The following is a 24,032-nucleotide window of genomic DNA, read 5'->3' on the forward strand; positions in this document are numbered from 1 at the left end:
ACAAATTGTCAGCTGCCAGCACAGCAGGTTCGTGCAGGAGGCACTTTTTGCAGATATTGTTTGATATGTGAGCTCTGGCTCTGACTGGAGCACACAGAATTTAGTTAAGTCCACAGTGCAAGACCAGTGTCAGTGGACTGATACCTTTTTAGCTGTTTCTGATGATTCTGTTTGTGTGTGAGTGTGTGCATGTGTGTCTGTGCACCTTTTCTTCTTTGAACTTAAACGTACTTGCTTTTACCCTGCTCTTAATCTTGTAAATTAAAAAAAAAATTATGCATGAAATGTCCAGTGTACATAAACCTATATAATCATATTTGGTATAATCAAAGAACTACTCTGAAGATTTTTGCTTCTGTTTAATATTCAGTTTCTTGTGCTTAAGCTGAATCTTTTTGATAAATACTCTCTTGTTCGCCTGAGCAGCTATTGCAGCACTTTGATTCCATGGTCATAGATAGGGTTTATTTAATCCTGTTATTGCAGCTTCCAGACATCACTCCAGATCCACTGGTGCCCTCTACGCTCCTGATGCTTATGGGGCCACAGGTGAAGGATGAGTACCCTTTGCTGTCATCTGTGCAGTCATCCTGGATTTTTTTTTTCCCACCCACTTGGTTATTCTCATAGTTCAGTTTTAGAAAGCATTATTTATATTAATTTGAGTTTTGTGGTTTTAATAATCCAGATAGATGTGTTTATGTTGCTAGATGTTGTCTCCACCCTCATTGTCCAACGTTAATCCTTTTTTTCCTTAACAACATTTTTTTTACTTGCAGAAAAACTTTTTTTAGTTTTTTATTTTTTTAGTATTTGTAGAGCATTCTTTATGCATGTAGTTTTCTAATCAACAGTCTCAATAGCCTTCCTATTGTATTTGCTTTCTTTCTAAATGAAAACAAAAACCCAAAATGAAGAAGACATTAATTTTTGAAAAAGCAAAACTTCTTTCAAATAAAACCATTGTTTTATAGGGATTTTTCCATGTGACATTGGAACAGAACGTTTGTAGGTGACTGGCTTTTTACTTGAATTCTTATTTTGTCTGTACCACTAAAGACTTCAGAATGGAAATGGTTATTTTATCCACTACATAACATACTAAAAATGCTAAGCAAATGCTTTTCTTCTACTTGGGTTTTTATAAGTGAATGTGCTATTTACATCCCAGCTTTCTATTCTGATGGAATTCTTTGTATTTCTTTTTGTTGTTGTAACAGGTACTGGCTTTGGAATTAGTCAGTCGAGTAGATTATCGTCATCAGTCAGTGCTATGCGAGTCCTGAACACAGGTTCTGACGTGGAAGAGGCAGTAGCAGATGCTTTGGTAAGAATCACACACTTACCTTGTGTAGGTTACAGGCTCTTCAAGTGTTTGGTTCCTGTACATTAGCATGCAGAAGAACTTGTAAATTACTGTTTTATTGGCTTCTCGGGGGCGGGGAAAAAAAAAAAAGATAAACTGAGTTGGTGGAACTGCAAGTATTAGAATTTTTATTCCCTACAGGAAAAAAAAACAACTTTAACTTTTGAGAAGCGTGCTTTTTTTCATGGCAGATAGGAAACAGTCTTGGACTGTTGTGTTGGAGTGGCCTAAGGAGCCACTTGAGCGGGCAGAACTAACCAGCAGTTTCTCACAACAGCCAGAAAAACTTCAGGATAGGTTGAAGGTTTGTTAGAGCTAGGAATGATGACAGCCAAAGCCCTCTGCTTACCAGAAGCCTGGGTGCCATTTAAAGTTTTTCGCTCTGACAGCAGGTGAAATTGGATGCTGAAGAGAGAAAATGATGGCTGGGCAGCCAAGCCCCACACAGCCACTCTCTCTCTCCCCCACTACTGGTGCCACAGGGTAAAAGGAGGGTAAAAGCCAGAAATCAGGAGGGTAAAAGCCAGAAAACTTGTGGCTTGAGATAAAAACACTTTAATATGGAAAGCAAAACCCATGCACCCAGGCAGAGCCAAACAAGAAATTGTTTCAGCGCTTCCCATGAGCAGGCAGGTGTTCAGCCATCTCCAGCAGAGCAGGGCCCCATCACATGTAGCAATGACTTGGAAAGACAAACACCATCACTCCAAACATCCCCCTCTTCCTCCTTCTTCCCCCCACTTTATATACTGAGCATGATGTCACATGGTCTGGAATGTCCCTCTGGTCAGTTTGGGTCACCTGTCCTGGCTGTGTCTCCTCCCACTCTCCCATTCCCACCCCCAGCTTCCTGGCCAGCGTGGCAGTAGGAAAAGCAGAAAAGGTCTCGGCTTCATGTGAGCCCTGCTCAGCAATGAGGAAACCTCTCTATATTATCAAACGTGTTCAGCACAAATCCAGAACACAGCCCCACACCAGCCACTGTCAGGAAAAATTAGCTCAGCCAAAACCAGCACAGCAGGTAGCACCTCATAAGTTTAGTTTTTGTTTTCCTTTGTTTTCAAAATGTTACACTAAGTTAAAACCAGTTATTCTCTTTCTTAAGCTGTATTGTTCTTTAAAAAGGTGGCTGTGGCTCCTCTGCCTTCCTGCCCCTGTAAGCCAAACTGAACACTATGATGTATTTTGCTGTTCTGATACTTACATCAGCAAGCTGAAATCCTCGGTTAAAGTCCTGATGCTATGAATCAGATACATTTTTATCAATTATTGTATGCTATTTGCATCTCATTAAATACTTGTAAGTATCTGTTTTCTAGTTACCAGAATGCTTTAAAGGAATGGTTATTTCTCTTGTTTAAGAAAAACTGTTATTTTTAAAGTTAGTAGAAAACTACAAATTAGACTCTAAATTACAGTCAGATATAACTCAATAGAGAGGAACAAAATTTCAAATTCTGAAGAACACTGTCATATTCTTAGTATGACTATTTATTGCTTTCTTAGTTAATACTTCTTTCTTGACATATTAGTTTAAAATTTGTGTACCTTCACTGGCGTACAGATCAGAATATCTGTGAAATCTTGCATAAGAAGTCATGGTGAAGTTGAGTGCATTTTCCCCTTTCTGTTATTACGAACTTGCTAAAAGTTTTCAGCATTAATGCTGGTTTGTAAACTGGAATTCAGTCTGGATTTTGGAATAGGGAACAATAGAAAAACAATCTATGGAACATGGAAATTTTCTGGCTATAACTGGAAAGCATGTGCTATTGTCCTTTCCACACAAGTGCATCACAAAGAGTATCTTCAGTACTTTTAGCAGCCTCCTAGTTTTCAAATTTGCTGGGCAAATTATCTAGTAAGAATAGAACTTGAGGAGAAAATCATGTTTCCAATGACTGCTCATGAGGCTTTAATATGTCCTGCTTTGTTGAAGCAATAAAGCTTCTTCAGAGAAATGATGCTGCTAGAAATCTTAGAAGAAAATGAGTTAGTATATTGTAACTAGAGTGTGACATTACAAAGAAGGATCAAGAGGAGCATAATTTTATTATTGTAGCACTTGCATGCCTGGTTCCTTGCCATGTTCTAAATGGTACAGGTTGTCCTGTACAAATGGCTCCATGTAAATGGAAGTCTGGTAATAAACACTCTTATTGTTTTACCATAGACTGAAGATTCACACTCATAGTGGTATTTTTAAAAGGTAGAATGTAGAGTCCTGTCATATGTAATATAAATTCAAAAATATTCCAGGTTGTGTTACTCTTTTTTGTTTTATGAAAAATACTTGGCCAGTTTTAGTGGTGGTGAAGCCAAAGAGGTGTCAGTCTTCTGCCTAAGATCTCTTTTGAATATTGCTATATAAAATGCAGCAATAATGGAAATCATTCCATATTTTTGTCTTTTACTTTAGTACCATCCTTGGCATTTCAGATTCATGTACTGAAAAGTTTTTTTTATTTTTGCCTTATGGTGTCTCTTTTCCAAAACACTTAACATCTCTGTGATTTTTCCCTTCAGTTATTCTCTTGCACATGTATGTATGCTCATTCTGTTGACAATAAGCCTGCTTCTTACCTGTTGTATTGATTAGTTTGTGATTAGTATTGTGATATCCTTTAAGTTATTCCATGGTTAAAAATGAGAGCCTTGTGCAAATGGCAGTGGTAATTAAGGGGAAAATGATCACTTATACTACTGCTTCTTTGAGTATGTAATGAAACTGAGTTTTTAAATGCTGACTTCAGCTCCAGAGTTTGAATGGCAAGAGCTGTTTTGCAGAGGTGTGGGGTTTTTTTTCATTTTAGGATAAATAGCTTTTCTTTCCCCCTTCTGATCTTTGGTATGTTGTGTTTTGTTTTGTTGGCTTGTTTTTTTGTAGAACATTGACTCTTATTATTGCAATGACAAAATTTAGATACTGAATAGTTCAAATCAAGGTTTGGTCCTTAACTTAAAGTTGATTATAAAGTAAAAATTGACTGCATGTGTTAAGTTAATGTGTTCATGCTCAAATATCACCACATAAGACACAAAGATTTTGACAGAGAAGTCTTTGTGACCAACCTGCCCATGATATGTAATATTTTACTGGAAATGGAAACTTAGCAGACTACATCTTGACAATGTGCTAATCAGACACAGAGAGCTAAGAACAAAATTTACAGTAAGACTATATATTGTCCAGTGGCAGGAAGTTTATTACTCACAGTGCTGCTATGCCTTACCTTCCTGTTCTCAATTTCTGTTTCTTTTTGATAATTTACTGCTAACAGCTCTTAGGAGACATACGGACTAAGGTATAGAAACTATTTTTCTTCTTTAATAGTTTAATATTTTGATATTAACATGTTTGATACAAAATTAGCTAAAATGTCAAAATTTGTGTAGACCTCTGATTCTTAAATTCTGTAATGTATATAAAGCTATGAAGTGAAATAACTAACTTGCAACAGTCTTTTGTCACCCCATTATGCAATTTTATGGGTTCTTGAAAAAGAACTAAAGTTAAATATTTCCTCAAACGTATGTCTTCTCTGCATTTGCTTTGGGTTTATGTTTGGAATATTATGTAAGCCATACTTCAAAATATTTTCATTAACTTGGTTTGACCTGCTGAATGGTTGGAGCCATTTGTCACTGCAGGGAGTAGGGGTTACACCAGTTATTCAAACTGTTGGTCTTATGACCCACTATGGGTATGTTGTATGATCCCTTTGAGAATCAGTGCTGATCTGGGCTGTCTCTGTACAATAGAAGAAGCCCGTGCGAAGAAGATACGAATCGTACGGGATGTACTCAGATGATGATGCCAACAGTGATGCATCAAGTGCCTGTTCAGAAAGGTCCTACAGCTCCAGGAACGGGAGCATCCCAACCTACATGAGGCAGACAGAAGATGTGGCTGAGGTCCTGAACCGCTGTGCCAGCACCAACTGGTCAGAGAGGAAAGAAGGCCTTCTAGGCCTGCAGAACTTACTAAAGAACCAGAGAACTCTAAGGTAGGACAGCATCTCAATAGAGAAACATCTTGTTTCAGTGTTGGTGGGAGGCAGCGGGGAGGGAAGGCAGGGTGTGTCTTTGAGAGTAAGATAGGAGAAGGAACAAGGAAGCTTTTCTCACTTCTGGCTACTAGTGTATGTTTATATACTAGTGGATGTGGGGAATTCCAAATAGAGAATTATTACCATACAGAGGGTTCATAAGATGCTTCCATCTACTATCAGTAGAAGGCCTTTTTTTATTATTACCATAATTTTGGGGATATTTATTCAGAAGAAATAGTTTACTACTCACTACTAAGAACACCTTTTTCAGTATCTGCGCTGTTACAAAAATATGGTATAATAAATGAGACAGTTTAAAAGAGACATTTGAAGAGGTTTGGAGTCTCATTTTAGATGAAATTTATTACATTTTTATCCATGTCTCAAATAAAACCTAATTTACTAGATTACTTGATTCAAGATTTACTAGTGATTTCACTGATTGCTATGCATTAGTGTTCTAGCAGAAAATAGCAGGGGAGTTGACTAATGTATTGTTGTCATTTTGACAGTCGTGTTGAGTTGAAAAGATTGTGTGAGATCTTCACAAGAATGTTTGCTGATCCTCACAGTAAGGTATGTGTAGGTTTTTCTTATTTTCAATAAATTTCTGAAAACATAAATTAAAAGAAAGGCAGTTATGGTAAATTATGTCAGTGATATTTGCATATGTAATATTTCCCAAGCAAAAGTAGTTAGTGGTATCAGATTTCAATTAACTTAATTTGGAATTTTGAACAAGATAATTTTCCACCCTTTTTCTGCAGGATCATGGAAATAAAGCGGAAGTCAATGTCATATAAAATGCATTCATGTAGTTCAGGAGTTTGTGCTGAAAATCTGTGTTTTTAAGAAGTTGTCGTTTACAGAGGCCACTTCAACACAAGTATAGGTTTTCTCTCAATGAGAAGAAAAGGCTCAGCAGTAATTTAAGTTACTAATTAAGTTGTCTGACTAAATCATACATAATCAGATAAACTATGCCAAGTGTGTACTTATTTATTTTCTAGGACATTACGTGTTGTCATAGCTTATGACGTCTTCCATGAATTTCATAGATAGGGCTGGGAGTTGAGACTAGTGAATAATTTTTACATAACTTTTTAAATATTCCATAAGGAGACTATACTTATGTATAAAAGAAAATGTGATGGTTTATTCACTTTTACTTAGGTAATGACTCAATATGGATGATATAACAAGGAAAACAATGCTTCTGTTTCCTAAGACAATTAAAATCTTTTTAAGTGAGTTACTTTGCATGATAGTAATTTTACAGTTTTTGTGGGAAGTGGGTTACTAGTACAGCTTGATTAAACATCACAGTTTTTCACAGCAGAAGGAATGCAGGTAAGGAAGGAGCCTAATAAATGTAATAATGTAAAAAAATACCTAACTTTATATTTTATTTAATTATAGGCTTGTTTGGAAGAAGTGGTGTCTTTTATGTTGAGTATAACATGTCCCACTTTGTGTCAGTATTTCAGAATTGATAAAATTGTGAAGATGAATTCATAATAGGGTATTATTTCAGGAGTATTGACTTTTCCCAGAAGAATCCTGAAAAACTATTTTGATTATGCAATACAATTTACATGTTTCTAAAAATATGTAAAATTCTTTCTTATTGCTGCAATGGAAAATTAAATTCAGAGTGATAAGAGGTCTTGACAGGTTAACTTTAGTGTTCATTTGCCCTCTTTATTTTTCCTGTTGGAAAAAGTGGCAGCTGCTATCTCTGGCACCATGTATTTTGGAAATAACTTGCACTGCCAACAGCCATGTGGCATTAAAGTTGATCACATACTGCAGAAATCCAGAAGAAAAGACTAAACTAAGCAGTTAAAAAGAAAAAAACATTACATAAAAAGTCAAAGCAGAGGAAAGAATATTAAATATTGAAATATTGCTGGAATATTTTTTTAAATGAAGTAATTACCAAATTGTTAATAGCAGCTTGGTTTAATTGTGCTTGTTCTGTGATAATTAGTATTGCAGTAATGTATATGTCAGACCTAGAAGAGCATTTTACCTTTTAAATAAGCCGTTAAAAACGTTATGTTGACTTGTTCTAGTTGATTGTTCTGTTTACTGGCCACTGTGATATGAAATAATGTAGCTTCAAGAAAATTTGGCCTGTGTTGTAACCTGTGGTACAGGTGTTCCAGTCCCTGAACTTGCCTGCTTTTTGGCATTGCAAAACTATTAATATGCTATCAGACATAAGTATTAAGACTATCTTTAAGTATTAAGAGTTCATGAGCTGTGATTTTTTTTTTTTTTAATCACACACATACGCCTACATAAATCTCATCTTAGACTCTACTCAAGTGTCTGTAGCAATTATGCTGTCATCACTTTTATGGGATTTTATAAGGTTTACTTTTAACATGATACCTGGATGGAGGGAATTGCATAGAATAAGAGAGTAATAATATTTGGAGGAGAAAATAGGAGAATGACTTAAAGGACATGCCAAGTGCTTATTTTAAAATTAAATTGGGTATCCCAATAAAATTACTTAAATTTGTCATAGAAGTTTTGAAGTACCTTTTTTGTTTTATTTTGGTTTATATTCCATACAGGAACTTCGTATTGATGGCCACTAATTTGTGTGTTTTTATCTTTTTCCCTTTTTTGTTGTTTGTTTTGTTCTGTTCTGTTTTTGTTTCGTTTTGCATGCTGTCCCCTGTGTTGGAACTCTCTTTAGAGAGTAAGTTGGTTCAGTATTTGTTGGAAGCCTAACCTTACTTTGCATGAATGTGCAATTAACCCCTTTTCTCTATTTTTCTTCCCCAAAGAGTTCATGCAGTGTCAAGCCTTTTGCAATCATAAAATGCTATAAACAATTAGTAAAATGTGTGGTAAAGTTTCGAGATGTGCTTTATCTACTAATTAACTGACGTTGTTTGGTTATGCATTCCTGCTTTGTATTGTGGTGGTTGGCACATCTGAAATAATTCACTTTAGAGGTAGATCACTTATAATTATTTTCATATCTGTTTATTTTTTTCCACTGTCAAATTATTATGAACTTCAACTTTAGATGGTTGATTTCAGTATTTTAGTTTGCATCATAAAAACAGAAACTGCAATTTTTGCAGTATCCACATACATTCTTCAACATATAGGTGCTTGAGTTCCATTTTCCATTCCAAATTCATTCTTTACCTTAAATGCTCTTTCAGCCTTCTTAAATTCTTCTTGCTGAGACAAAATGATATGTTGAGTATTTTTTTTAAATGCAACAAAATTACTTGACTTATTTTTGTCTAAACGTTCTCTGTGGTAAATCTAAAATGAAACAAACCTTTAAAACAAAACTGAGTCCTCAATTATGTGTATTTTTAACAGCTAAAACATCAGCACAGGATCTTCAGAGTACTTTAGCCTTAGTGAATCATAATTCACTTTACAATGATTTCAGTTTAAGCCACTTTACATATTTGAAGTGTCATAAGAAGTCCATATTACTCCATCAAGTCAGAGCTTGTAACCAGTTTGTTCGGCTCCCGTGTTTTAATGGAAAAGCCATGTGTGTCAGTGTCTGCAAACTCAAAGAAACAGGTGCAGGTTTAAATTCTGCTGAGCTGTGTAGTTCAATTTGAAGGATTTTGTAAGACACCCCACACACACACACACAGTGTAATCTTTGTAGCACCAGAATTTGTTTGCCTAAGTGTATTTTCCCCTTACTTTAGGGCTGTGAAAGCCAAAGACTCCATATTACAAAACAGAAAGTACATACTGGTTTGGTTTTGCCTCTATCTTATTGCTGTGGCTACTGCTTGTAGCCACAAAATTCTGTATAGTTTCAGTTTAGCCTGAGACAGAAGATGTTTCCAGTCTTGCACATAAAAGTCTTGTCCCACTAATGGAAAGGGTAATTTTGAAACCTCAGACTTGAACATACATCTACACAGACAGCACAGAAGTTGGCGGGGTTTTTTTTTCACAATTTTTAACATAATTTGTCCCAAAAGCAAAGTTAAAGTAGCTATTCCTGATCGGCTTTATATTGAGTAGGAATTTGTGTTGTTTTCTTTCTAACACAGATTTTCAGTATTTAAGATATCTACTAAAAATTTTTCCCAAGTCTCCAATAGATCCTGAAAGAGTCATAAAATACCTGGTTAAAAGGGAACCTCAAGCATGGTCTGGTCCAACCTTTCTTGATAAAATGAATCTGGATCTGTTTTTTGTTTCTAGAGTAAATTTGGAGGCACTACTCTAAGAGATACTTGTTTGGAATTTTTCCACTTTATGGTATGAGTTTGCTTCCCCTGACTTGATGATCATCATGAAAAACAATCAAATTTCCTCAGCAAAGACAGTGTGCAGCAGCCTATGCCAGCTCCTCCTTACTTGCATCGGTGCTGTGGAACAAAGTCTGCTTCCATGGCCTAGTGTGTGCAGCTGTGTGAGGTGTGATCACAATTTGGGGTTTTCCACTCTCACAGAAGCAGCAGCAGAATTTGCCCTAATGACAAGGCAGGTCAGCTGCAGGAACATGTGGGTTCTAGCCCTTGCTCTGCACCAGCTCTTCTAGCCTTGCACACAATGCCATAAACATTCAGGAGGCAATATCTGCCCAACCCTGTTTGCACCACAGCAATGCTGCTGTACCCAACTCTGTGCTGGAGTGTGTATTGTGAAGGAACCTTTTTCAGCTCAAACACCCATTTTTCTTGTCAGAGAAACAGAAGACCCATGGGCCACACAAGTATAGAGTGTATACATCCTGATTTCACTCTTAGGTCTGGAAAAAGCTTAAAACAAGTCAAATATATTAAAAGAGCTCTTTAAACAAAGTTACCTATTTGTCACACCCTCCCTTCCCTCCAAAAAAAGCCCTTCTTCCTGATGTGAGTCCAATTAAAAAATACATGGTTTTGGTTCTTTTGGTTTTGTTGTTTTGGTTGTTTTTTTTTTTTACCTAATGCAGTCTTTTCAACATTATTTGCTGAAAAGAAGACAATGGATATTATGTTTTCAAAAAAATAAAACTATTTCTGTGTTTTAAACACCTGCCAATCTGAAATCTATTGTGGCTTTTTTCCCTACTGTGGTGAATAATTTTGTGTTGGGATACCTGCAATAGTAGAAGAAGCTTGTTCTCTTTTACAAGTATTTTCTTAAAGGAATTGGCCAGCTGTCATCATTTTGCAGTATTTAATAATGCAGATATTTAAAATTAATATTTTGCCAAAGAATTCTAGCAGCTTTTTTGGTTTTAAAAAGAAAGTGGTTTTGTAGTCTTTGAGTCATATGACAAATCAACTTAGTGATAGATCTTGAGAGGGTAAAAAATAAAGTTTTACTGGAAAAATTGAGGTTGCGCCAGCCATCACAGTAAGCATTCCTTTTCTTGACGAAACTGCATGGAATACCTAACTGTCAAACTTCTACAGAAGTCGGCTAACATTTCCAAAGTACTCTTATATCAAAATCTAATGAAAAAGCAAGGCAGATTTCTTTCTTTTCCTTCCTTTTTTGCTTTTTTTCCCGCTTGGCTGCAAAACACTGCCTTTCTCTGCCTCTGATTCCCTTACTGCTTTCTTCGTTTGTAAGTTCAGCATACGTCAGTGTCGCTTCCTCTTTTGCCCCATCCTACCCTCTTTCCATCTTCTTCTGCCTTGTAGGTGTTCAGTATGTTTTTGGAGACCCTGGTCGACTTCATCCAGGTCCATAAAGAAGATCTGCAGGACTGGCTGTTTGTACTGCTGACACAGCTGTTGAAAAAAATGGGTGCTGATTTGCTTGGGTCTGTACAAGCAAAAGTTCAGAAGGCACTTGATGTCACAAGGTAATGAGCTCTTTAAAAAGTAATAGTAACATATTTGTTAGCTATTTTCAAGGGTTTTGCAGCTTTTATTTTTTTTTTGTGTGCTGTTTGATTTCTGGAAAAATGCACAGCTCATAGCAGATCTTGAAACTTGAGTAAACCTTATTGCTTCAGCAATAGTTTTGGTTTCGTGAAATGACTCCTAATTGAAAGGGTTTGAGTCCTCAGTGCTGAACAATTAATATGATACCACTTACCTGATTCCAAAATGTGCATTTGAACTGTGTATGTTTGTTGTTTCACCTTGTGTTCAGTGATGTAGAAATTGTGTTTACACTTCTTTATTTTGCTGTGTTTCACTGGAATATTCATCTCTGCATCAGCATTAACTTTTAAGGAGTTATGGTAATAATGGATTTGCTTTCTGTCTTCCCTTCCTTCTCACCAGACTTCACTAATAGCCTGATTTAGAATCAGAATTCTAGCCTATCGTTATTATATCATTCCTCATTACTTGGATTACCTGTTCTAGCTATAGTTACTTAATAGCAGGAATTCCTTAAGTGTTGTCCTGAACATGCTAGGTAAATGTTTCTTAAAGGTCAGATACAGTGGCAGCTAGTAGCAGTTTCAGCTCTACTGAGAAGGGTGAGGGCTTATTTGGTGCATCTCAACAGTTCTTAAAAGAAAATTTAATGTAACTTAACATTATTTTGTTTGTTTACAGGGAATCTTTTCCAAATGACCTCCAGTTCAGTATTTTAATGAGATTTACTGTTGACCAGACCCAAACACCTAGTCTGAAGGTAAGACTTTTTAGGCTTGCTTTGCAGACAGGAATTATCATTAATAGAAATTTGCTTAATTTTTTAATTTGGATTCTTATTTTTGTTTTGTGTAAAAACAAAGAAAAAGAAAAGGTTTTCAATTAGTGGATTTTGTTTTTATAAACTTTCAGACAGTCAAGCCAGCACTGCAGGACCAGCTTCGCTCTTTTTGGAGCTCAAAGGTTTTTGTCTGAATTACTGTCTTTATTCTTAACCCTATGTGAAACTCTTACAGTGTTACCAATAATTTGTATTTGAATGCATTGTATGCTGCTACTAACCTTTGCGAGAAACTTGAAGCATGCAGATGCTCAGTTTTAAACATGACACTAGTATGAAAATGTTTGCTGCAAGAGAGATCTAATAAAAACACAGTACAGTAAAAATGAGCAACAAAAATGTGGCTGCCTAACATCAAGCTGGTTATGCAAACTCACTCTATCAAGTCTTTCCTAATTTTATGTTTGTGATTTCCCATACTTTTTTCCCTAGTTCATATATATATATTTTCCTGTGTTCAGCCTGATAGGCCTTGAATTATTATAAATTATTCTAATATTAATGTGAACTTGAGTTACTATATTAAAAATCAGCTACTTCTGTGGTACACTGCTCTGAAAGCAGTGTGTAGCTTTATAATTACACACATTTTTACCTAAGAATCTGTAGTCTGTAGACCTTCCAGCATATCTGAAAAGTAAAAATGTATTCTGTAGTATATTTGCAGTTCCAAAGAGTGTTGAGTTTAGAACAAATGCATCAAATCCTAAGAAGATTTATAAGTGATGAGAATGGGGAAATAACAAGCATATGATAACTGGCATCTTCTGCTCTATCCTGCACGAAATATTTTTACTCCGTTTGATACTGCACAAGAATATGACTTTTCCAGAGTTATGTTGAACCTGAAGTCACATGAATATGCCTTTTTTGTCTACAATACAGTAAAACTTATATTTTTAAGCTTTTGAGGACAGTTGATACGTTGACCACTGTTGCTTCGTAGAGCTGTGTTAAAAAGGGACTGCTGTCATTTATTGAAGACAGCAAATGAGGTAGTAAAAATCAGTTTGTTGTTTAAATGAATCCTTGGAACAAATTGAGATTGGTTTTATTTTTGCTTGGTTTTCCTCTCCAGGAAGGTGAATTTGATGGTTGAGATATTCCTTTTTCCGTACAGTAGTGTGTAGCTGTTAAAGGTGTGTCAAGCACATTTCAAAGCTGAGAGTGTAGATTTGGAACAAGACATGGACTCCTACTAGGCTAATTTGGGACTGAGTTCAAGATTATTCCCTAAGTGGTCCAGAAGGAATTCAGAAATACAAAACACTTGATGGGAAGACATTCTGAAAATAATTTTGAGAGGGAATTCTGAAATCAAGATGCTGGTAAAAGTTATCTCCATAGAAGAACCTATAGTTCTATACTATACTATAGTATAGTTTGAAGCAAAATCAAGAGTATTTAGAATGAATTTTTGGGACAGTAAATTATGTAACTGTTTAAGAAAAGGTAAGCTTTCTTTTTCCAGAAGAAAGTGGAATCTGCCCCTTACTTCCTTTTTATATGGTAACTACAACTTCAAGATTCAGACGGTAAAGTTATTTATTACCCACAGATCAGAAGTATCTATTTAATATCCACATTATTGAGTATTTTGCCTAAATCCCATCTTCAGTGCGTCCAGATAGCATAATTGATATAACCAATTGAATAATAGGTGTGGTCAAAGCCCACTGAATAATTGATAATCTTAGAGGACTACTCCAATTCTTGAAGTCTTGAGCTTTTGTTCTTTGATATAAATTATTATACCATTGCTTTTCTTCTAGGAATATTGAGAAACAGCATTCACTGTGACAGTAAAAAGTCATAGAAGGGATTTTCAGCATCCCCAAAGATGGTCAGATAGGAGGAGGGGATGGTAGATCAGAAATTTGAGCCATGTAACAATTCCCTTCTACAAATTACTTTTTCGTCTTTTTCACATGATATTAATAAATAATCATCATCCTTTGGAGTAAACTGTCATCGTCATTCTTACACTTAAAAAGACAGCTAAGTCTCAGGCAGTAAAACTTGAGCTTTAGAGGGGCCACAGAGATGGATTTGGATAGCTGGGCAGTAAGGCCAACTATAGAGGAGATAGAATTCTACTGCCTAATCCATGAGGGATGCAGTTTAGGGTGTTGTGCTGTATCTGTCATGCTTCTGCAGTCACTTTATGTTTAGGTGTGGTGAATTACTGAGACACAGTTTAGAGGTGCCAGATGTACGTGTCTGGTTTGGTCAAATGTTTGGATGGGCGTAGGAGTCAAATGTTCTAGGTGGGATATAATCTATTTAGCTTATTTTTGCAGGTGCAAAACATACAGTTTCCAAAGGATGGATATTGTCCTGAAACACGCTTCCGATCATCACTTCATTTTTCTTGTGTTTCATATCAACTCAGCCTCAGTGAGGAGTTGATTTAAGCATTGTGACCAAAGTTCAAGTTTCTGAATCCTTCTTTATTTTGAAAATGCTGATTTGTTGACAGAGGTTTTTGCCACAGTTGATCAGAAGATTTTTTTTAGTCTAAGTCAGCATTAAAATTTCTAGATTAAAAAAACCCTGAGTAACACAGATTCGCAACAATTTATTTGTAGCGTATATTTTAGTGATGTGGTTATATAAGGGCACAGGCAATCACTCCTAAGTATTCAGTAAGTTAGAGAGAGGCGCCTGGGAAAGTGACAGTATTGAACAACTTCTTGGAGAGTGGTTTCAACTTAACAGCAAATATTCACTATAAGAATTCTGGAGATGCTTTCATTGCAGTCCACAAATTTTTCTCTCAGAAACATGAAATGGATTGTTGAAGAGTGAAATAGATGGTTGAAGATATTAGCCTTTTTATTTCTAAATTGCAGCTCTGTATGTAGTTACTGGAAATATTGGCAAATATACTTCTAAAGTAGATTTGCTGCTCTTATGGAGTTTTACTTCAGTGTGGAGTTTTTAATCTGTAATAATACTGACCACAGAAAGGTGTAGCCCTTCCAGAATTTCTTACCTCAAAAACTGCTTTTTTTGTTAAGTAAAAAATGCTTTTTTTTGAAATAGCTGTCAGGTTTAGCTTTGGCAATTCGCCTCTCTGTGAAAAGCTCTATTAGTAAGAACTCCCTCCATTCATTTTCTGTTCAGTGCTGTTCTGTCCGAGAGCCTCCATTTTTGCTGAAGTCTGTGCAAGTTCCTCAGGAAGCAGTTCTTCAAACACTAAATAATCCTGCTCTCTCAAATAAAGTACTTCAGAGTCTCTTCACTGGGAGAAATACCTCTGGGTGTTCTAAGTGTTACAGTCCTTAACAGCAACCTTTAAGTCTTACATTAGATTTATTTAAATCCTCAGCAGTCAAATGTAGTGGTGTCACAATGGTTTCTCTATGTAATCTAGAAATGTCAGCTATTGCTTTGAATTTGGAAAGCCATGTGGCCTAAGGTTTTTTGCTGCAGAGTTGTTCATGGCTTGTTTTTTTCCTTGGAAAATAGCTAGCAAATAGTGTGCATTTGTAGATATTGATCTGCATAAGATGAAAGCCTTCAGCTGCTGCTTGGTATGACTTCAGAGAAGTTGAGCTTTAACAGCTGCTTTGGAAATGAAGTATTCATTATTAATCCTCACTGTGTGTGCCAGTGTACCTTGAGTTTTTAATCACTTGCAAGTTTCATGACCAAGAGAAATTTCTAAATAGCTTTGCACAGAACACTTGTACCACAAGCCATGAACAACCAGAAATACACCCAGAACTCTTTTTCTCTCTGGTTACGATGGACATAGGTCTCTCCCTCCGGGTAGGTATTTTTGGTTCACTATAATTACTAGTGGAAATAAAAGCAGCTAAACCTGATAGATGGTCTAAATAAATGTCCACAACTTTCATTGACAGATTAGGTGACAAATTTCTGAGGTAGTAGGAGCTGAGGAAGTAAATATTTTAGACATGCACCGGTGTATTAGACCTTTGCCCAAAAACTGTGCAGTGGTGCACAGAGAAAGCAGAGAGGGGCTGCAGTCTGGGATGTACAAAACAGGGATTCTGCATAAGGAGTAAAACAAGTTCGTGGAGTAAGAGAAAGATCAGATAAATGAGGGAGCTCAGGAGGTTTTTCTGTCCTCCTGGTAAATCCATGTCTCTATTATCTGAATATATTCAAATAAAGTGTGCATGTGACCAGTCTTAAATCTTTCCTAGAAATGCTATTCCATACATCTTTTAGTATTTAGTGGGAAGATTCCTGTGGCTTATTTCCAGAGACCATGACTGCTCAATCTGATGTTTTATGAAAAAAGCACTGAGTGTTAACTACCTGGTAGGAGCTACTAGGAAGTGATCATTGGTTCATCAAATGATGTTCATTTTAGCACGTAAAAAACTTTCTTAATTATTCTGAATTAATCTTCATTTCTTTTTTTAAAATATAAGCTTCTGCATATGCAATGATTTATATCTTTTAGTTGCTATCAGTGAAATGTAAGCTTTCTATGAGTATTTGAATGTCTGTGGAATAACTTTCTTCTTCAAATGTTAAATCCATTTGTAGATTGTTTTATTGCAAAAAAATATATTAATGCTGAAAATGTGTAGTTTAATTGGAAAAAAAAATCTTTATTTTAGGGAATGAACACTCTGTGAGCTCAGTTGTTCTTGCAGCCCACCATTGTTATTGTCAACCTGACTCTGTTTCTCTTTGCAGGTCAAAGTTGCAATCCTAAAATACATAGAAACTCTTGCGCAACAGATGGACCCAGGAGATTTTGTAAATTCAAGTGAAACTAGGTTAGCAGTGTCTCGAATCATCACCTGGACCACAGAACCTAAAAGCTCAGATGTTAGGAAGGTATGTTTGTTAATGTGTCCTTAGAATTGCAAAGCATTCCAGGTAATTAAGAATATTTAAGTAAAAATTTTAAATTAACATCTTGAAACTCTCAATTACAGTTGTGTTTTTATATATGTTAGTATGTTGAGATTCTGTTTCATAATTTATCATTGTTCATTGCAACTGTCTAGTACTCAAATCTCTTTAGTGGCCATTTTTGGTACAGTTTTAATATTACATCAGAGACCACCCCCTGTGATACTGAAGAGCACATATGTAACAAGAGTGAGAGGTAAATTTGGTAGCAAACTCAGTGTAATCTCTGTTGGATTTTCTAGAGTCCCTTTTTTTAACAACAGGTAGGTAGATAGCCATTGAACCTTGGACAAAGCAAGTGCTTTGATAAGGTTATAGGCTTATTGTCATGGGCTTATTCTTGTAATGCTGCACTTCGAGTGCCAACCTCCCTTTTCCACATCATGATGTGAAGTGAAAATTAACATCTATGAGCTACATAGATACAGGAGGGATAAATAACCGTAAGAAATGTACTAGTGCTGTCTTTGGAAAGGGTTTCTAAACAGCACTTGAATTTGTAGAAAGCAAAAAAATTTTATAATTTTATTTGCGGTTTGATGGAATAGTTTTGTTATTCTGATGATTACAGGTCATGCTGTGTAGCTGCCATTTCTAGCATGTAAACACTCCAAAAATGTTGTACCTTTTTTTGTTCCTCAGTGCAAGTGTTTATGACAAGGAGAGCTAACTCTTTCTCTTTTTCTGTCTATTTCTGCAGTTTGAAAAACAGCAACAATTAATTTGTTGAGATCTGTTTTGCTACTTTCAATTAAGTTTGAGTTTTGGCAGCTTCATCATTTCTGGAAAGAGTAACTTCCTTTGTTTAGGAGGGATGTAGGAAAGAATAGTAGGGGCTATCTTAAAAATTGTAATGTGAAGAAAACAAAAATAAAAATAACTTACAAGACTTCTTGGTATCTAGAATGTTTGTAATACATAATAAAAAAACACCAGAGAGTTTTTGTATTGAAGGTAATGTTTTAGTCATTCACTTCTTGTATACTTCATGAGTTTGAGAAGACAGTAATAGATTACATCAAATGGATTTTCCTTGCCTGAGTATCATGTTCTAGTAACATATAAAAGATCATAGAACAGGAGGAGAATTGAAGCAGCACAATCTTCTAAATCTGTGAAGTTTTAGTATTGAGACACGTGGCAAGCTGTCTTATCTGATGGTTCATAACCCTAATAAGCATTTTTATGTCAATAAGTAACTGAATCAATGCAAAGAATTACCAGTGAGTTTATTCATCTGGAACACCTTAATTATGTAAGTTTTCAGAATTTATTTTTCTTTCCATAACACAGCTCTTTGAGGCAACTAACTGCAAAAATCCTTTAACAGTTGAAAATAAAATTTTGCCAATAAGAAGTCAAAAGAGTTATTCTGATAGTATAAAATGTTTAATTCTCTTAACAGTCTTCTCATCCTGCTATCACGGCCTTCTTAATTTTATTGGGTGTAATAAGCTTTATAGAACTTGGTGTAATTTCTTTAAATTAAAAGCTTTTTCTAAGTAATTTCTGTGTAATTCATGGGTTTGGTTTTTTTCCTTAGCAAAAACAGTTCTAGTGCTAAGTATTATGAAAAATCCGAGTTCATTAGTCTCACATTGGGCACTCTTAGTGTAGTTCAGTGACATGGGACTTCTTTCTGGAAAGTAAAATTCTGTTTCAAAACTTAGATTTTTTCTAAGATTAGAATGCTTCTGGAAGAAGTTTGAATCTGTTCTTAGAAAATTTCTAAGAAGAAAGCAAAACCAAAGAAATATTTCTAATCTTTATTTCACTCTTTGAAAGATTATGTCTACATGAGTGAATTTAAATCTCAGCAGAGACCTTATGCTGGGGAGAACAAAAACTTCTAAATACTCTAAAATGCAGGATTTCTTGGGTAAGGAAGAAAGAGAGATAATAGATAATTGTATTGAAAACCTTCTGCAAGTCAGTATCAGTTTTGATACTATAGACAGAGCTTCATTTTGGGCAGACTTGATGGTATCAGTTTCTGTCCTGATACAATCCTGGACTGGCTATTGTGTTCTCTTAATAGCAGCTTAAATAGACACAGTATTAAGGAGTGGAGATTGGCTAACCAGACAGAAAAAAGAAAGTGGTGATTTCCAAACCTCTGCTCAGCTGCTAAATTTGTCTTGGTTTTGCTTTGTATCAGTTTTGATTAAAAGACTGACCATTAGAAATTACAAGAGAAACATCAGACAGATTGCAGAGGACATTCAGGGTGATCATTTGAAGGGAAGGCTATCAAAGGGACAAGGAAATAAATGTTAAAGAAAACAACCAGTCACGAGTATGCAAAGACAATTTGTGGCAATCTGACATGCTAGGATTTTTGTTGTTTAACTTAATACTGAGATGTGTGCAGGTATGTGTGCTCATACCTTGGCTCTACACTTTTAATTAAAAAATGCTACAGTTCATTGCTCTGGAAGCAAAAGGAGGGAAATAAATGTCTAAAAGAATTTTCTAAACTACTTACTTGGAGTGTATTGGTGGTTAAGCAAGCTGCCTATCATTCTGTTTAGCATGAGGCACTGGTTCTCTCCAGTGCATGGCAGATCTTGAGGGTGAGCTGTATAAACTGCACATAGTTGGTTAATCTTATAACCACAGTCTTCTGCTACAAAGTCATTCTGGAGAACTTCCTCCAGCTCTCATTTGCACTTGTTAGTTTAGTGACTATGTTGACAGGTTTGTTATACTATCCAGTGAATCTTCATCAAACTGTACAAACATTGCTTAATTCTTTCAATCAAGAGTTCCTGTACGAGAGGGAATCCAACTATTGTGTCATTTACTGTGTTGCTTTGTCAGTAGAGAGCGCTGACTTTTTTATTCAGGTAAAAAAAAAACCCAGCATGTGTAAAACATGCTGTAGGCTGAATGTGATAGTAAAGATGAACTGATTAAATTGAGAGTATGGGAGGTGACATCCAGTACAAGCTACTCCACAGATTTCATCTTCAGAATATGTAGTCAGCTAAATTCCATTGCCCATTATGTTTGCCTACCTTTTAGAAAGGTTAAAGGAAGCAGGCAAGGTTAACTAACTAGCTTGGCTGTAGGGTAAGTTATGAGGAGTATCAAGTGCTGTGATCACTACTGTCTCATTCCACGTTAGGGTATCTTGTTTGGTTGGGTTTGTTTTAATTTCTACAGTGCTAACTGTTCCTTTTTAGGCAAGTGTGTTACCATCTGTAATTTTTTACCACTTGCAGAACTCAGTAGAAAGGGTCACATGCTTGCTCCTGCCTGGAGTGTTTCATTTCTCTAAATTTATTCAGCTTCCTAAACTCTGAAAGCCATTTTGCAAATTCCTTCATTATTTTTTTTTTAGTAAGGATCTGGGGCTAGGGGGCTTGAAAAGCACATTTCTGAAAGACTGCTTGTTACAGTGGTAGTTCTGTGCCTGAATTTAACAAAATCAGAACTTCCAGCTTGCCAGCAAATATGAATTTCTTTTGTTCACATCTGTTAACATCTTTATTCAAGCTTGATCAAGACTTAAGTCACATTTTGTGATTACCACTCATTATGGCATCTTTTGCTGATAAAATTACTTTGAAACTCTAATTAATGTCTTCAGTTTGTGTTTTCTTCTTGTAGGCTGCACAGTCAGTGCTGATTTCCCTTTTTGAACTCAACACTCCAGAGTTTACAATGCTGTTGGGTGCTTTACCAAAAACATTTCAGGATGGAGCCACAAAGCTTCTCCATAATCATCTCCGGAATACAGGCAACAGTGGTCAGGTATCCACTTCTGCTACTCTTCTTTCTGAAGTTACTATGTAAAAGTCTACTTAGTAGCTCTCTATGGAATGTCTTTTCCTTTTCCTCTGCAGTTACAGTTTCTAAGTCCATGTCACTTCCAAGTGTCTTCATAGGTTTGGTTGTGCTTTTTAAGAGTAGTTTATCTTGTGCTTTCTGATTTCAAAGTTACACACGATTGTAGTTACTAGTAATGGGTTATACAATCCAGGAATTTAGTTGAAGCTCTTTAAATGTTTCTGGGCACCAGAAAAATAAATATAGTAAATTAAAAGGGAAGCTTTTAGTCCTACTAAGTATCTTTTCTCACCTCTCCTCCTCCAGGGATCGATGGGAAGTCCTTTAACAAGACCTACTCCACGCTCCCCAGCAAGTTGGTCAAGTCCTCTCACTTCCCCAACCAATACATCACAGAACACTTTGTCACCAAGGTAATGTAGACTGGTGGTGTTAAAATTCCGCATCTAAGGCTTATAACACATTGTCCACAATGTAACCCCAGCAATGAAAGCATTGGCAAAATTTTGCACAAAATGACAGATGCTCAGAAATAATCCCTCTTCCTCCATAGAATGAAACTGCTCAGCCTCCCAGAAGGGTCTGACATGCTGGCCTGAGGTGGGAAAGGGCTGTCCATCTTGGAATGCAAATGGATTAGCAAGAGAACGAACCAGTGGGCTTCTCTAACAAGTGTTAAAATATGTCATGTCATGGTTTAACCCCAGTTAACAACTAAGCATCATACAGCCACTCAGTATCCCCATGGTGGGATATGGGGGACAGACAGAATATAAAAGAGAAAAAACTGAGATAAAGACAATTAATTAGGTAAAGCAAAAACTGCATGTGCAAGCAACAGACAATGAATTTGCTACTTCTTATGGGGGGTGTCAGGTGTCCAGCTGTCCCAGGAGAGCAGGGCCCCATCACTTGTAGCAGTGACTTGAAAACTCAAGTGCCGTGACCCTGAACATCCCTCCCTTCCTCCTTCCCTCACTAATATATGCTTAGATGGTGATGCCATATGGTGTGGAACATCCCTTTGGTCCGTGGGGTCAGCTGTCCCAGCTGTGTCCCTTCCAGCTCCTTGTGTACCCCCGGGCTGCTCGCTGCCAGGGCTGTGTGAGGAGCAGAATAGGCCTTGGCTCTGTGTAAGGACTGCTCAGCTGGTACAGGAACAGCCCTATGGTAACAACCCCATTTCCAGCACACATTCAAAGCATAGCCCTCCAGCCAGCTACTGTGAAGAAAGTTAAGTCTGTCCCAGCCAAAAGCAATACACTGGGTTATCAAACCAGATTTAATACTGGGGAGATTAAAGAAGTAATAGTTTACAAGTGTTTTTTATAGTAATGATGTTGTCAGCAAAGTGGACTCTGTAATTTCGCTTTTATCAGTCAACTTGCTGTTGAGTTTTATCAGTGCTCCTTACTTTAGCACTTTTTTCAGAATAAGAGGATGGTGTAAAAATTCCAGTTGTTTCACATTCAGCAGAGTAAAACAGAGCAAAATAAGTTTTTCTTCAGGCAGATGCTGTTGCCTAATGTAGCCTTTCTCTTATCTACTTTCAGTACTTTCTGTGTCAGTGGTAGTACACTTACAAAGGCATACCATAATACAATTTTGTATTGTGAAGAGACAATTTTCTTAATGTATTTCAAGAAAAGTAATAATTTTAGTACTATTTCCTGAGTCTCTGTAGTTGCCTGCTAATGTGATTTAAAAGTACAGATCACAAAATAAATCCATCTTACTTCCTATGTCCTTCTCCATGGCCCACAGTGCATTTGACTATGACACTGAAAACATGAATTCTGAAGATATTTACAGCTCTCTTCGTGGAGTCACTGAAGCCATTCAGAATTTCAGTTTTCGCAGTCAGGAAGATATGAATGAGCCTGTAAAACGAGATGCTAAAAAAGATGATGGTGATACGGTGAGTATTTAAACTCAGTCCAGGTTGGTATCAGCAACCTAAGCTAGTGTCTGATTGATTGCAGATAAGAAAGCATCTGTTTCAGGAGGTTTATATTCTTCTTAAATTGGGCATGTCTCCTGAAATACTTAAGAGCTTTAGAAAAATACGTTCCTAGTCTTGAGCTGCATTTTGAAAACGTAAATGTTGATTTTATGTAGCAATGTCTGTGTGTTTAACATGTTAGCAGTTTAGAAATCAGTGATCTTGCCAAACAGCTGAAATTATTTTTTTGAGACATTTGTATCCTAATATATGTTTTTCTGAATGTTTTATTTTATTTTGTATACAGCCTGTGGGCTATTAAGATGCACTATTTAGGACCCCTGTTTCTGTGGAACTTTGGCTGTAAGATTTGTTGACCTTGCCATGTGTAAATATGCTTAAATACATTTTTAATCAGTTTGCATGAGACTTGTAAGATAAAATACAATTATTTTTGGTTTATGATTTTTTGGACAACATACACCTTTTTTTCTGGGTTTTTTTTGTTTGGTGGGTTTTTGTTTTAGTTGTTTTTTTTAAGGAAAGCAGCGTTTAGGGAACTAAGACTCCTTACTTGAAGGCTAGTTTAAAAATTCTAAGCATTTTGAAATTTGTAAGTTTTTGCTACATAAATGAATTAATGATGTATTTAATGGAAAGGTGTAAGAGTGTGTTTCAGATGCTCATGTGACACTTGCTCTGGTGCAGATTTGCAGTGCTTCAGGAATGGTGGACATGCGAGCAGGAAGTGGTGTGAGCGATACGGGCCGGACAGCTCTGGATAACAAAACGTCATTACTCAACACCATGCCTCCCCACTCCTCACCACGCTCACGAGAGTACAACCCATACAATTATTCTGATGGGATCAGTGCATTCAATAAATCTGCTTTGAAGGAAGCCATGTTTGATGATGATGCAGAGCAGTTTCCTGATGGTAAGATTTAGGTTACATTCTGTGCTAGAAAAAAAATGATGAGATTTTCTATCTTGGAGTTCAGCTTCTGAAGTTATTGTTAGGAAGATATGTATCACTTCTTTGAGAGGTTTTTACAAATGCTGTATTTTTAATTAGTTTATTTGTTAGTCATCTCTTTGAGTTACATTGTTGGATTACCTGGTATCTGTAGAGACTAAGGGTAAAAATGAAGGAAATGCTGAACTATATTGTGTACTTCTGGAAGCACCTCTTTTATCAGTATTGCCAGTATAAATTTACCTATCAGATTGTTTTATGATTGAAATTTAAAGTAGGAGGGTGGAGAAAAGATTTACAGCAAGGAAGTAAAACTGGATCAAACTGGTTTGG

At 36.2% G+C, this 24,032-nt stretch overlaps 1 protein-coding gene across 33 annotated transcripts in view; it reads left to right on the forward strand.

The window, feature by feature from the left end:
• The window catches only part of CLASP2 (cytoplasmic linker associated protein 2), a 145,970-nt gene that overhangs the window by 109,053 nt on the left and 12,885 nt on the right, over positions 1-24,032 (forward strand). For 15 of the 33 annotated variants that reach the window (XM_071429705.1, XM_071429702.1, XM_071429707.1 and 12 more), the window contains 13 exons: positions 487-549; positions 1,221-1,327; positions 4,648-4,671; positions 5,129-5,373; positions 5,931-5,994; positions 11,061-11,224; positions 11,931-12,009; positions 12,162-12,212; positions 16,768-16,911; positions 20,602-20,745; positions 21,088-21,194; positions 22,546-22,699; positions 23,432-23,660. In XM_071429705.1, coding sequence (XP_071285806.1) covers positions 487-549; positions 1,221-1,327; positions 4,648-4,671; positions 5,129-5,373; positions 5,931-5,994; positions 11,061-11,224; positions 11,931-12,009; positions 12,162-12,212; positions 16,768-16,911; positions 20,602-20,745; positions 21,088-21,194; positions 22,546-22,699; positions 23,432-23,660 — 1,575 coding nt within the window. The remainder of the gene's footprint in view (positions 1-486; positions 550-1,220; positions 1,328-4,647; positions 4,672-5,128; positions 5,374-5,930; positions 5,995-11,060; positions 11,225-11,930; positions 12,010-12,161; positions 12,213-16,767; positions 16,912-20,601; positions 20,746-21,087; positions 21,195-22,545; positions 22,700-23,431; positions 23,661-24,032) is intronic. The other 18 variants (XM_071429709.1, XM_071429713.1, XM_071429718.1 and 15 more) reach the window with 3 other exon arrangements.

Source organism: Agelaius tricolor, unplaced genomic scaffold (genome assembly GCF_023055355.1).
Source record: "Agelaius tricolor isolate 1412-34295 unplaced genomic scaffold, bAgeTri1.0.p SCAF_6, whole genome shotgun sequence".
Taxonomy (NCBI): Eukaryota; Metazoa; Chordata; class Aves; order Passeriformes; family Icteridae; genus Agelaius; species Agelaius tricolor.